At 41.7% G+C, this 13703-nt stretch overlaps 1 protein-coding gene across 15 annotated transcripts in view; it reads right to left on the bottom strand.

Moving 5' to 3' along the window:
- Positions 1 to 13703, bottom strand: part of BRSK2 (BR serine/threonine kinase 2) — a 324024-nt gene that overhangs the window by 100511 nt on the left and 209810 nt on the right. For all 15 annotated transcript variants that reach the window (XM_049820723.1, XM_049820725.1, XM_049820726.1 and 12 more), the window contains exon 3: positions 7881 to 7966. In XM_049820723.1, coding sequence (XP_049676680.1) covers positions 7881 to 7966 — 86 coding nt within the window. The remainder of the gene's footprint in view (positions 1 to 7880; positions 7967 to 13703) is intronic.

Here is a 13703-nt window from a genome sequence, read left to right as displayed (position 1 = left end):
ATCATCATTTTAATTCAGCTCCTTCCTGAAGACTGTTCTTTGCTGTGATGCTTGACAATAGCTTGGACTTGCCCATCACAAGGTTTCCAACAGTTGCTCTGTGTTTTGGATTGTAAGCGGACTAGGGCATAGGCTCAGTTTTTGTCCCATTCTTGGCCAGTGCCAGTACAGCAAGGTCTCCTCCATGACCAGATTGCCTTTGTGCTACAATACTATGAAGACATCACTTAAACCAGCAACAAAGACACTTCTGGTGATTTCTCCTTTCCATCTGGTGGACTATGCTACAACTTTATTAAAGTGTGCTTTTGCCCAAGCCTTAGGGAGCTTTGAGGAATAACTCACAGAGCTCTCACTGAGGCAAGGCAGCTACATGCTACCTCCAAAGCAGGACTGTAACAAAAGAAACAGGCTGGTTCTGAGCAATGCCTGGAAAAATGCTGTTGAAGAAAAACTAACTGGCACAGAGAACACAAGGACCATGCAATACCAGATATTTATGGCAAAATAACAAAAAAAACCCCAAACAAACACACCAGTTATGATCTGTAAAGAACAAAAGCTGGTTTTAAGCCATTAGCAAGAATGGTGTGAAATACTAGAATTCTTGCCAGATGGGATTGCCCACAGTGGCCCATCACTATACATCCCAGTGTGGGTATGCAGCTCCTGTTTTCTCAGCCTTATAGATGAAGACAATTTACGAGACATTCACAGCTACATGAATTAGGTCCTCCGGGGCAATACAAATGTATTTATTATTATAAAAGCATTAAATGGATAGAGATCTTTAGATGAAAGCTCATACTGAAACACAAAGCATTTCAAGTATTAAAAATGAAAAAAAATAACAGTAACAAGAAATACTCTCTGGTGCCCTAGGAATGACGGTCAATTCACGCAGCTTCTTGTTTTGGTCAGGCAACAGAAAATTTGTCCATTCAGGGCATGCAATTAGCTGTCTGTTAGGGAACCAGTTAATAATCCATTTTTTATTAAATGGTACAATGTTTACACACACGATGCACAACTCGCTTAAACCTGAACAAGTAGGTTGGTCTCCTACATGAGCCTGAATGGGTACCACTGGGTACCATCACACACCACTGGGTGATGTTCTAGGACTTTTACTATGCCAGAAGTTAGACTGGATATTCATGTGGCACTGGCTAGCTTTTAAGATGCGCAACTTCGGGTGTGCACTCCAGCAAGATGCAAAACCCAGATGCAGTTATATAGAAAGAGATACACACAAAGACAAGAAAAATCCGGAGAGTTCCTGCTTGCTTCCTCTGTGCTCAAGAGTTTACTGTTGTGATGCCTATAGGTAAGACATTTCATGAAATGACCAGACCTGCTGAGAAGCTCAACTACTCTGTTTTATCACTTAATAATTGATTATTATATAAAAATCATAAGTATAATCCTAAAACTGGGGAACATGGCATGGATCAAGACACTCTGGAGTTGATGAAGATGTCTAAGCAATTACTGAGGCCAGGGACACAAGTCAGGTAGGAATCTCCTTTACAAAGACAGGTATGTCTTCAGTTCTTTTCTGTCCCTATGTTTATTAGTGCCCACATCTGTAAAAAACTCATGAAGTTTGACCACAGAATCAAACACAAATGGAAACGGCGGCACCACAAATGGCATGTGCTAGGCACTGCCACCAATCTTGATGATCTCTGAACCATCTCACAGTAACCCACAATCCCCAGCAGATTATTCATGGGAAACTAACTACTCCTTTTGACCAATTCAGCTAAGAGCTAGAAAACTCATTACATTTCAAAGCTATGGTGAATCAGCAAGGGATCTGTCTGGAATGGCAGACTGCCAAAGACAAGCCTCTAGAAGAAAAAAGTCCTGGCAATTCTTCTTCCATGCTACCATCCTACTTGTAAAACGTCCTTCTATAAATATATATGAACGGATGTATGTCTAGCAGGGAAGAGGTTAAAAGCTGCCCAGCCCAGATTGACATGTTGTAGTTCTTTGACGTTTTTTTTCACTGCACTGTTTTCTATTGATTAAATAATCTCTATCAGATATTAAGCCCCTTGTTATTGGCGCAGCCTATAAATTATTCAGAAGTTATATAAATTCTTATGGCGGGCATGAATTTTTAAACCCTAATTTGGCACCAGGCCAGGAACTCTTTTTTTTTTTTATTTTTTTCCTCGCCTGCAAGAAAATGTGCATGTGTTAGATTTTTTTTTCCAAAAGACAATTTTAACTTTAGTCTGCTTGTTTGAATGGAGATTGTATTTGATTGCTCATTATGTTTGGACATGAACAGGTTGGGGCTTTTGGGGAAAGGAGAGGTAGTAGGAGATTATGCTGTTGCACTCTGTACCTTCGATTTATTGGGGGTGAAAGATGTTTTGAGCAGTGCCTTCACGGTGTGTAGTCATGTATGCCAAGGCACTGCAGCAGCCGTCCCATTTGGGCACATGATATGGAACGGATCCAGCCAGAGGGATCCTCAGCACAGGACAGGCAGAGCTGAGACAACACCCATCAGCTCACTGCTGCAATTCTGCTAGTGACGATATACTTTGGGGTTTTTTTTTCAGAGCTAAGTGGCCTTTCCTTTAACAGCTAGGGCCCAGACACACACAGTGTTGCGTACTGAAGCCTGAAAGAGAAATCAGGCACGTAAATGTACTGTGGCTTTGGAATTACATCTCCCCTTGACATTTGCTCATGTCATAGAATTGCTCCACTATGGGCCTTTTTTCTCCCAAGCCCAGCATCATGGCCTGGATGGTATGCAAGTGCACATGTTAGGGAGTGAGCAGAAGATACAGTCAGGCTTTTGGGGAGAGCTTATTAAGACCATGTTGCATACAGTGTAGTATTAACCATCACCACCACCTCTGCGCAAGCCCTGCTTTGCGCCAGGCTGGCTGGCATCTCTCCTGCAAGTAGTGACACCTATCCTCAGTGCAGCACTCCCTCCCCTTCCCCTGGCCACTATCCAGCTCCTCGTCTCCAGGCCCACCCTTGACTCAAAACCTCACATGTGCTGGCTCCACACCTACAGCTGACTGGCTTTCCTTTGGCTACATGCACTTGTAATTCATGACAGTACTAAAACAAGTCAACAGCAGAAGAAAAGGGGTCAAAGAACCTGGTTATATTTCTCCTAATTCTAATCAAGGTAAGGCTCAGGTAGAACATCATTTTGTCTTCCAACCCCATTCTATTTTCTTTTCCCATATCCACAGCATCTGACACCCCACAACCAGACTACCAAGAAGGATACCTACCACAAAATTAATTTGCAGCGCTGAGCCCTTGGAGCTGCTCCAACTTTCTGAACTCTCCTTCTGCCTTTAGACAAGTTTCCCTACAGATGGATTGAATGTCAAAGTCCTCGGCTACCAATAACAGAAGAACACTCAGAACCCTTTTTTCTCTTTCTTGCATCCTCTGGCACCTCACAATTAGTTTTCAACAAAAAACCCCAAGAATTACAGGAAAACCCTGCAGGAGAGGACTGCCAGCATGAATTCCTCTGCAGACACCACCAGAGTTGTAAGTCTTTGACTTCTGCTGTCAGCTGATTTGTATAAGCCAGAAACGTGAGTTGTACGCGGGTAGGAGGACATTTTAGTTTTGTTATCTGGCTCATTGGGAAGCAATGTGTATTATGTACATTGCAATAAGGCTTGGACACTTCCCCGGTGATAGCACTGTACTGCTGAATGATGAGAAAGGGACTTGTGCTTGGAAAAAGAGCTGATGAATGCATGGCACATTTCAGAGAATGATATTCTGATGTCCATTCCTTCCCTCAAAACAGATTCTTGTTTAAAATGCTGATCAAGTTGGACAACATAGAGATTTAAAATAAATGCTCCCACAAAATTTGAGAATTTGAAATCTTAACTGTGAAGATTTGAAAATCAATCAATATAAATCTACACATATATACACAAATATCTGTATGCACCTATAAATAGAAATTTACAGATATATATACAGGCATTGATGGAAAGGGAATCAAGAAATACTAGTATAAACATCTGAAAGAAAAGGGCATGGAGTGGTCCTAGGATGTCTTTATTCTATCTCGTTTCCACTCCCTGCCAAACCCCTGACAATTTAAACTAAACAGCTAAACAAATGAGATCAAATGGATAATGCCACCCCTGTTGGGAGTTCTGCAGCAAAACTCTATCAGTCAGCTTTATCCCTCTGGAAAGAGAAGGCCTCTCTCCTGTGGACTATACAATGGCACTTAGGTTGCCATGCTAACAGCTCCTCCAACAGTGGGACGACTGTTTTTCTAAGATCAAAAGGAATGCCGAATTTACTGCATAAAATGCAGTAAATGTACATATTAGACATTTAAAAATAAAGCATAAGATTGCTTCCTAGAAAACATCTGAGCTAACCACTTCACTCATGAAGGACTGGGCTTTGCATGTTTCCTCTTATTTAATCCTCAACAAGACTGGTAATGAGAACCTCCTGCTCATGCACAGTGGTAGGTAGTGCTGCTAACAGTGTACGAACTCTGTCTTCCTCTCCAGTTGCTACACTAATCCTATCTAGGGCCAGTTCAGGAAAGACCTTTTCTATACATAGCAGAGAGAAAAGAGGACCATCACCAAGGTTCACACAGTTTATTTGCAATGCAGAAGCTGTATCACCAAAGGAGTGTTTCCCCTCTGGAATGCATTACAGAACACACCAAAACTGTTATCAGCTTTGTCATCGCCTTGCTCATTCCCTTAGGTTATTTACAGTTATTTACATTTCCCTAAAATTCCTGACTGTTTGAACATGGTTAGTCAAAATGACTGGTGCACACACAAATTTTGGTAGCTCATTGATCATTCCCTATTATGAACCAGCAATATAAGTTCTTAAACAACCCTGGGTTTACCTCATACCAGGCTATTTTAACTCATTCTTGATCTTTAAAATGGGAGGATGATCCCCCCCTTCCTGGCTGTTTTGTCTATTAGCATTATATGATGGGAGAGAGGGAGGCATAGAATGTCTGTAGCTATTTCTAAATTATCTATTACTGTGGACTCCCAATCTTGCTTGAGGGCCATGAGTATGATCATAGAACAAATGTGAAATAATTCAACTGTCAGTAATACCACTAGTTTAGCTAAATTAATGTATATCTGAGGTGGTATATCAGCACACATGCAGAGCGCCATGGTGCAGCTGCATTTCCCCTATGCACCTACAACTGTAGTCCACAGTCTTACTAAATAAGACAACTCAAAATGCTGGAAAAAGACCTGGAAATCTTAGAGTTCATACCTATCTCCATCTCTCCAACCATCTTGGTAAAAAAACGACCAAAACAAACAGAAAATGACTGCTAGGCTAACACACATATGCTAACAGATTTTTATTATTATTTTTTAAAACTCATTTTCAGTGTTAAATAAACTGTAGAAAAGGGATTTGATTCATGGTCGCATTAGAAATCTACTCAACCAAAGCCCTTTGTCACAAATTAAATCATAAACCAAAAGTCAAACATGATTTGTGAAATTAACATTTATCGAGAAAATACTCCCCAGTGCTGCATCGTGATTAGTCTTAGGCTTCTGAAATATCACCCATAATTCATGAGCTCCTCTGAAACCATGCCACTACTGTTACTGCTGAGATGGCATGCATGATGGAAAGGTGCTGCCACAACCAGAGCATAATCTCTTTTTCGATGCTGGTGAAAACGAGAGGTCACTGTGTCTTAGTATTTGGGAAAGTACATGTATACACTCTCCTCAGCCCCAACACACTTGTAACGCTTCACTCCTCCATAGGCACTCTCTTCCACCTCTTAGATTTATCCAAGGCCACGGCTGTTTCTAATTTTGAACACGGAGGGTTGGCAGAAGCTCTGCATTGTACCCTTTCTTTAAAATAATGACTAATAAAAAAAGAAACATAACTAACAGTCATTGGCTCTTTCACAGAGTCAGTGTCTTTCAGCAGAGGGATTCAGTACCTTTGTGGGGAGATGCCACCTCTCAACCTTACAGGCAGAGGAGCTACAGCACAACGAAGACTTAGTGATTTTTAAAGGCTAAATGGTCACTGGCAAAGCATGCTTTGGAGCCCAACATTTTTTAGAAACCAAGATATCCAGATACAGCTTAAAGATATGGGATGCTTCCCTTTTCAAGGTGATTTTCAGTAGGAAGATATTTTCCTGCCAAGGAATGCAGTAACATTTTTGAAATCTTGGTGTAAGACCATCCCCACTGCTCTGAGCACTACGCATTTTCCACATGGAGCAAAACAGCCCCCAAGTTTTTGGGGGTAAAGAAGAGCTCAGCTTCACAGGCATTCAGAGCAAGAAGAAAGCTTCAGCACCTCTATAACCCATCCCCTGACTCCAAGTGATGATCACGGCCTTTCTTCTTCATGTATTCATACATTGTCTCCACTGCTCAATATACTACACCTACCTGAACACATTGGTTGCATGATGTGTTTATGCAAGTGCGTATGTGTTTATGCATGTAAAGATAAGATTACACGACATACAAATAAACAAGGATCGCAAAGAAGAATATTCCCTCTCTCTTAACCAAAAGAAAGCCTGGGGCCTCATCCTACCTCTGCTTTAAACCAAAATACAGAGGAATGTACTCTTACTCTTTTCAGGATTAAAGGAGAACTTACTGGCTGTAAACCCTCATTTTCCTTTGCTACCCTTCTGCTGCATACAGACCAGGCTGTGTTAGATCTGGGCCTCTGTCCTCAGCTGGGGCAAACTGGACTTAATGGAGCTGTGACCATTTATGCCACTGAGAATAGAGCACTCGGCATGCAGCTCAGAGAACAGCTGAGCCAGCCCCCACCCAGTGCCTGCATGAGCTCACTCTGGCAACCACATTTCACTGCGGATGGCAGGCTCTACCCCAAAGGAGGATGGGGAATCCAAAAGAAATTACTGCCTGCTCTACTAAGCTAACCCTTAGGCACAAAGGCCTCACTTCTCTGAACAGGAATTCATTGCTCCAGTAATGAGACTGGCTGAATTGTCCATGAGGAGTTGTTACCTCCACTCAACACACTTTCTTTGGGTAAGCAGTCATTCCCTTCTTGTGTTGTGACATTAAGGAGTGGTCACCAATGGATGGTGGTTTTTAAAAACAGTTTTAATTTTTTTTTAACCACTCTCTTCTACTTGCAATAACCTCTTAAACAGCTGAAAATAACACTGAGTTCCCTACTGGATTGCCCTTTACCATTTGGAGAACATTGATTTTTTTCCTGTTGTGCCAAGATTAATGTGGCCTGTTTGTTTGACAACAGATTCAACATATCTAGTGCCCTGTCAAGCTAAAATGACTCTGTGGACAACATCCCTGTCTGCACTGGCAATGATCTGAAAAAAAAAAAAAAGGTTTTGCTACTTTACTCTTACTGCAGAACCATCATATTTTGGCAGCCCTTAAAACCAAAAACTTATTGATGGGGCAAATTTAAAATATTGTTAGTAAGAGTCGAGGGTTTCAATGAAAACTATTAGGCAAGGGAGGTTTTCCAAATTATCCACTGTAACGGTCTGTTACAGTTTTGATTCAAAATGGTTCCAGATCTTAAAGGTACAAACCTTTCTCCCTTCTTGCTGTTTGATAGAAAACGTTAGTTTGTCCTCTCTCCTCCATTTTAGGTAGGAAGAGAACCAGCATATAAATACAGAGAAGAAAACGAGAAAAGCCAAAGAAATAGGGAATGTTCCTCCCTCATCCAGGTACCAAATATCACACAGACACCAGCTGAAGGTGAAAACACACCCTGCTCCATTCTTTCAGAAACATTACCAAGTTCCAAACCCCTCATCTCCCTCCCTTCCCCTTTCTCTGGCAAAAGCCAGTAATACCTACAAATATTTTTTATTTTCGTAAACATCATGCAGCTTTAAAACGTGGGGATGTTCTATCAACTTCAGGATGGCTATTTCCCGCTCCACCTGGAAGAAACAAAAAGAAATAGAGAAGATTATAAGCTTGGTCTTAGAATACATTAGGTATCATCACACATTTTCTTCCCATCTATCCATTTTCCACTCCTCTTTATATGCAGAGGATACAGCAATTTTTAACAATGTATCTTATTTAGCACTCACATAATTTAAGAAAAATTCAATTCATTCAGCCTCAGCACTCCCTGCCCTGCAGAACAGAAAACCAGCAAAATTTCAAGGTTGAAAAAAAAGTCCCGAATCTACCGAAGGGAATTAGATGTAGGAGATATATGAGCATTCAAGGCTGTGCCTGCCTCACAATCCAAAGTCAGTGACATATTCTCAAAGTACAGAAACCCTAAGATGTCACTTAGGGCTCTCCTGACCTCCCACAGACACAGGTGTGGCCATGCTGCACTACATATTGCACACTTAATATTAGAAAATCCCCATCCTGAAGAATGTGTATGCAGTGTATGCAGGGGAGACAAAGAGCAGAAGACAGACAGCAATGTGATTTTATAGCTGCAGAACTGAGACACAGAAAGGGAAAGAAATATAAGAAGTGACCTCAGAAGTACAAGGCACTAAGAAATTAAAGTCGATTACTGGAGACATAGTGTTCAGAGCCTCAAGCTTAAGACTGTGCTTTCTCTCAATTCCTAATCTGTTCAAGAATGGGTACTTCTAAGAGCATCTTCAACACGGAGTTAACAAGTTGTGACTAAGTCCGTGTAATTACCGCAAGCCGTATTCTCACCCAAAATTCCTATCATGACTGTTGTGGTGCTTTTAACTTGAATTTACTAAGGGTATTCATTAGAGATGGAGTCAGTGCAATTCCTCAGCTGCTAGCAAAATTGCTCTGTGTAGCTCGAAGCCACACTGTAACCACTCTGATTTGACCTAGGCTAACCCAAAGGGAGTTAATGTAGCACTGTGGAGACTGTAGATAACTGAAATAAACTCTGCAACAAGACACAGTCTAAGCATTGCACAATTGGGCAAGACAAATTTCCAGGAATCCACAAAGGCAGGAAAAGGACCTAAAGAGCAAACAAGGACAACTAGGTAGGGTTTTTTCCAGTCCTTCAAATAACTGATTGTCCTGGAGCTGCTATGCTAACAAAACATGAACAAACTACAAAACCATCCCTTAAACATCTCCCCTGCAGGGATCAGATGAGTAATTAGGAACTTGCCCCAGTACACCTTTAGTTCTTGATGTCCTTTAATTTCCTGAGATATCATCCTCTGCTAAGCCTGAACACAGACAACTTTCCCTGAATGCTAGTAAGATACTCAGTAGGAAATTAGAAAACAGTAGTTTTCCAGCACTCTGCAGAGGAAGAGGATTTCCCAGCACACTGGTTATCGCCCCAGATCTCTCTTCCTCTACACCACCACACAAAAGCAGCAAAAGCAACTCTCACACAACATCACCCTTGGCCTTCCTCACATATCAGGATGGAAGAAAGGGTGTTTGTACATGTGTCAATCTTAGTCTTTCAAAGACACGTATTCCTCTCTGCAGAGTTAAAAGTCATCTGAGATCCACTTCCACACTTGGGATATCTGGAAATAGCTCCTTCAGAGAAGTAGGGAATGCATGTAAACATGTATGTACGCAGTTCAGCACTGCCAGAACTGCTATGAATTCAGCGATACACAGTACTTGATGGTGATAGCTCTGTAGGCGTAACTTACTCATGACCAGCACTTAGATGAAAGGCGCTTATACAAATAGGAAATGAAAGTTGGTAGATTTCAACTGTACAGCAATTCCACCAAAAAAACAGGGGGAGAGCTAGTTTATTCCATTTTCATCTCCTCTTCAAAAAGACCTGTTACTCTTTTCTCTTACAAAACATGCACTGATATTTGCAGAGGGCTTGTTCAGCCCTATAATTTATAAAGTTGGATTTGCTTCAAGAATGAGGAAAAACAAAACAGAAGAAGCACGCACTCCCGTAACACTCTTCGAATAGTAAGCGCTGAGGTTCACCATCAGCACCATGTACCGCATCTGCTCAGAAACTGGAATTCCAACAAAGTTCCCTTTGGATGGGGGAGACCAGGTATAACATGGGCAATGTGACCATTGCACTAGCTATGGCATGGATCATCCAACCCCATTCTCCCTCCAAGGGGATATCCTGCCTGTGAAAGATGAAATTCCCTGCAGATGCTCTGTCTAACTGCATCGACGATTCACTTCTGCAAAACCTCTTATTGGGTGTGGTGGCAACGTACATTCAGACCAAACGAGTGACGGATGGCAGCATCCATTCAGGGTCCTGCTTGATTACTGTCCTAAAGCATGGGAAGAGGCAGTTATTTATGACTACTGCTTGGAGGAGGGCATTCAGTTACAGCACCGCATGGCCTATGTTCTATAAGAGAAAAGCAGAGCAGAAAGCAAGTATCTCCTTACTACCTATAGATTTATCCTAGGAACCAATTAAAAATAAATGAACCTGAGTTACTTTACTTTCATAATTTTAAGTGTGTGAGTGTGGAAGGTTCTGTGCATATTTTTAACTTCCCAGGAACTAAATCCTGAGAGGAAATACAGTTTTGGAGGTCTTGATTTCAACCCCAGGTATGCAGAAAGCATCCGACTTGATGTGCCTGGCAGCATTTTACTTCAGTACAGCGGTGTGTTGCACCACTCCAGCACAAGCAGTAGTCAGCTTTCCACAGTCTGCTACTACATCTAGCTTTAAACCAAGGACAAAACTCATCTACTCATCTCAGTAAGACTTTGTATAATCCTTCAGTGAAAAGGAGCTTTATGAAGCAGAAGTGTCATTACTGTACTTCTCATAGTCCAGGCCTTGGCCCTGTGTAGAGGAATGTGACTCTAATGGCTGTATGACTTCAAGAACTAGAGATTCCCAGCTCTCTAAACAGCAATCTGATAAAAATCATCCTCAAAAATCTTACAGCAGTGTTCTGCCTCTTTTCCCTTTCAAAGAAAAACAACAGTTCACAAGAACATGCAATGGACCACCTGCTCAAAATTACTACTGCAGTCATTACTGATGGGTGACTTTCCTGGATCCTATTCATTTTTTATACCCCACAGAGAAGCCAGTAATTAATATGGGTTGGACACAAACTGTAGAACTCAATAGTGATTTTACTGATGCATGGCTCAGGAGGACCTAGCAGCCGCCGTGTCAATAGCAAAGGAGAGGTATGTGAATTCACTGGCAAAATAAAAGAGGCCTGAAATAGCATGCAGCTTTGCCTTCTTCCCCAGAGCTTTGCCAGCCCTCGGCATGCCTTTTTTGCGCATCCCTGTGCTTGCAAGCCACAGAGTGCTGTCCAGCTCAGAGCTGGCAAGGACAGGGGAATGGAGAAACCCTGCAGGGGTGTTTGCTTTAATGCAGATGCAATTGTCAGAAAGCAGGCCAAGCTCAGAATAGCCTGTCTAGGGAGGCTCAGAGTCTGTGATAAACAGGAAACATGGGAGAAACATTTGCATAATAGTTAAAAGAGAAAGGAAAAAAGTGAAGCTTTCTCTGTCACATGAACACCAGGTCACATCACAGGGTTGAAACTACAGCCTGGGTTGCCTCATACCACGGCAGGTTACTGACTGTGCAGCACTCCAGTGCCTTGGAGCTAGGGCAAAGAGCCGTGAAAGGCAGTGCAGGGCAAATGGAGACACACTGCTAACTTGTAACCTTGCAGGTGTCAATTAGAGATTTTAAAAATCTATGCAGGAGGGTGATTTGACAGGATGCTCCAGCAATTCAGATAATGGCAAAGTGCAACACAGGGGCAACACGACCCTTAGAGGAATAAGGCAAAATTCTGGTTCCCTCTCCTCCCTCTCTACTTCAGCCTCCTTCTCCCCCAAGAGGAAATCACATCTCTCTGCTTTAAGCCCATCTTGTCACCACAGTTTTCAGTGGTGACAAGTGCTCTGTTGTCTGGCTTTCTGATTCACAGACACACAGGGTGCTAATTCACCTAGAAGGCAAGGAGGGCTGCTTGAGGGACTCTCATAGTTTGTTTCAGTGATGAAGAAAGTCTCCTTTTCTCTTGTATTCATTTGCTCAATAACAATTGGGTCACCCATCACCCATGTGGTGCTGTGAGAACTTGAAAAATGAAGTGGACATATTACCAGGCTGTATTTTATCTATCAAAGCTGTGCAAGCACTACGCAACGGTCATTAATAGCAGTGTTTCTCAAAGAACACCTCCATGTAAAAAGCTGGGGGACAGAAGATAGCACTTCTCATTGGATGCTTTGAAGCTCACCAGCAGCACACCACAAAGCTCTCTCTTTCTCCATTGACATCAGTGGCTCCCATATTGCTCAAACCACTGGCTTGAGAAGGAAGTCTGGAGCTGCAGAAGTGGCAAGGCGCAATAAAGCCCTCCAGGCTGCAAACATGTTGTGCTGTTTTTCCTACTCAGAGCAAAATGGTGGAGGGGGATGGGGGTGGTAGGTTTTCATGTGAAAATGAAGCTCTCTAATGTTGACCCTGCTTTGAAGTAATTAAATACTTTTCAGAACTCATGGCTGTCCCTCAGTTACTAGAAACTCAACCAGGACATGAACTTTCTCTGACTGCAGAATTATTTAGACTTGGGATGAACTTCAAAGGATGCAGAGATTTGGATGCTCATTTAACTCCTCAGGCTAGAACTCAGGTTAGAAACCTTGTACCAACGTACCTACTTTCTCCAGTATCTGACCTGCTGTGCAGTAATTTGCATTTCCATGATGAGAGCCAGAAAGCAGAAAGTAAATCACTGTGTTACTTCACTGAGTTGAAGTGGCAAAACCAAAGGTATCAGATAGGAAGAAACTAATCTCAAGTTCTCTGGAAGTCTGTGCTCCTGACATAACAAAAATATCGCAGGAATAGACCCAGAGATTTTATTAATTTGGTACTTTTGCTTCCATGTTATGTGGGACTGAAATTTAAAAATGGTGAAAAATGACTGGCTTTGGTGAAGACCATCTAGGTCACCTGTTCACTCTTTCCCATAATCACAGAATAAATAGGCTACTCTTGAAATCAGAAGAGAACAGCATTAAAGCAGAAATGGCTTTATATGACAAGTAACTGTAGGCCCAGTATGTCCTGTAGGGTTGTCACTGCTGTGGGGATATCATTCTTCCAAACTCAAGCCATTACCACATCTTAGCAGTACCACATTATATCAGTTGTATCCTTAATTTCAATGGAAGCATAAATAGAGTAGAAGTGGAAGAAAATCAGGTTTTAAATGATTAAACATTAAAGTATCTTCCTCTGCTGCTCTGAATTTAGTTGATTCTTCACTTAAAGTGGTCTTTCATTACATTTATCCAAACTTCTTCAGCAGGCCATTATGGAAGCAAATGGAGAACCACAGAATTTGTCCATCTACAGAGAGTATTTCCTGCTGCTACTGTAGCCATTAGCTTCACATTTCTGAATATACTAAGCCAGATTCAAAATGTACTGAAGTCAACAAAAGACATCAATTGACTTAAGTGGGCTTTGAATCAGACCTTCTAATGATCATTAAGTGGTATCTGGAAGAAAATCTTCTATTACACAATTTTGACTAATTAAATGCTTTAACATGAATTCAGGTTTTCTGCTAAGTACTAGTAATTACAAGAAGATTCTATAAAAAGTGAATAAATGAGGGGGGAAACTAGGCTTAGATCTCCACAGAATCAGGCAGCTAGACAATGCTCTACAAAATACTTACAACAAACAGACAAAAT

Source organism: Accipiter gentilis, chromosome 17 (genome assembly GCF_929443795.1).
Source record: "Accipiter gentilis chromosome 17, bAccGen1.1, whole genome shotgun sequence".
Lineage (NCBI taxonomy): Eukaryota > Metazoa > Chordata > Aves > Accipitriformes > Accipitridae > Astur > Astur gentilis.
The sequence above is the reverse complement of the archived record's forward strand: the minus strand, read 5'-3'. Positions and strand labels throughout refer to the sequence as shown.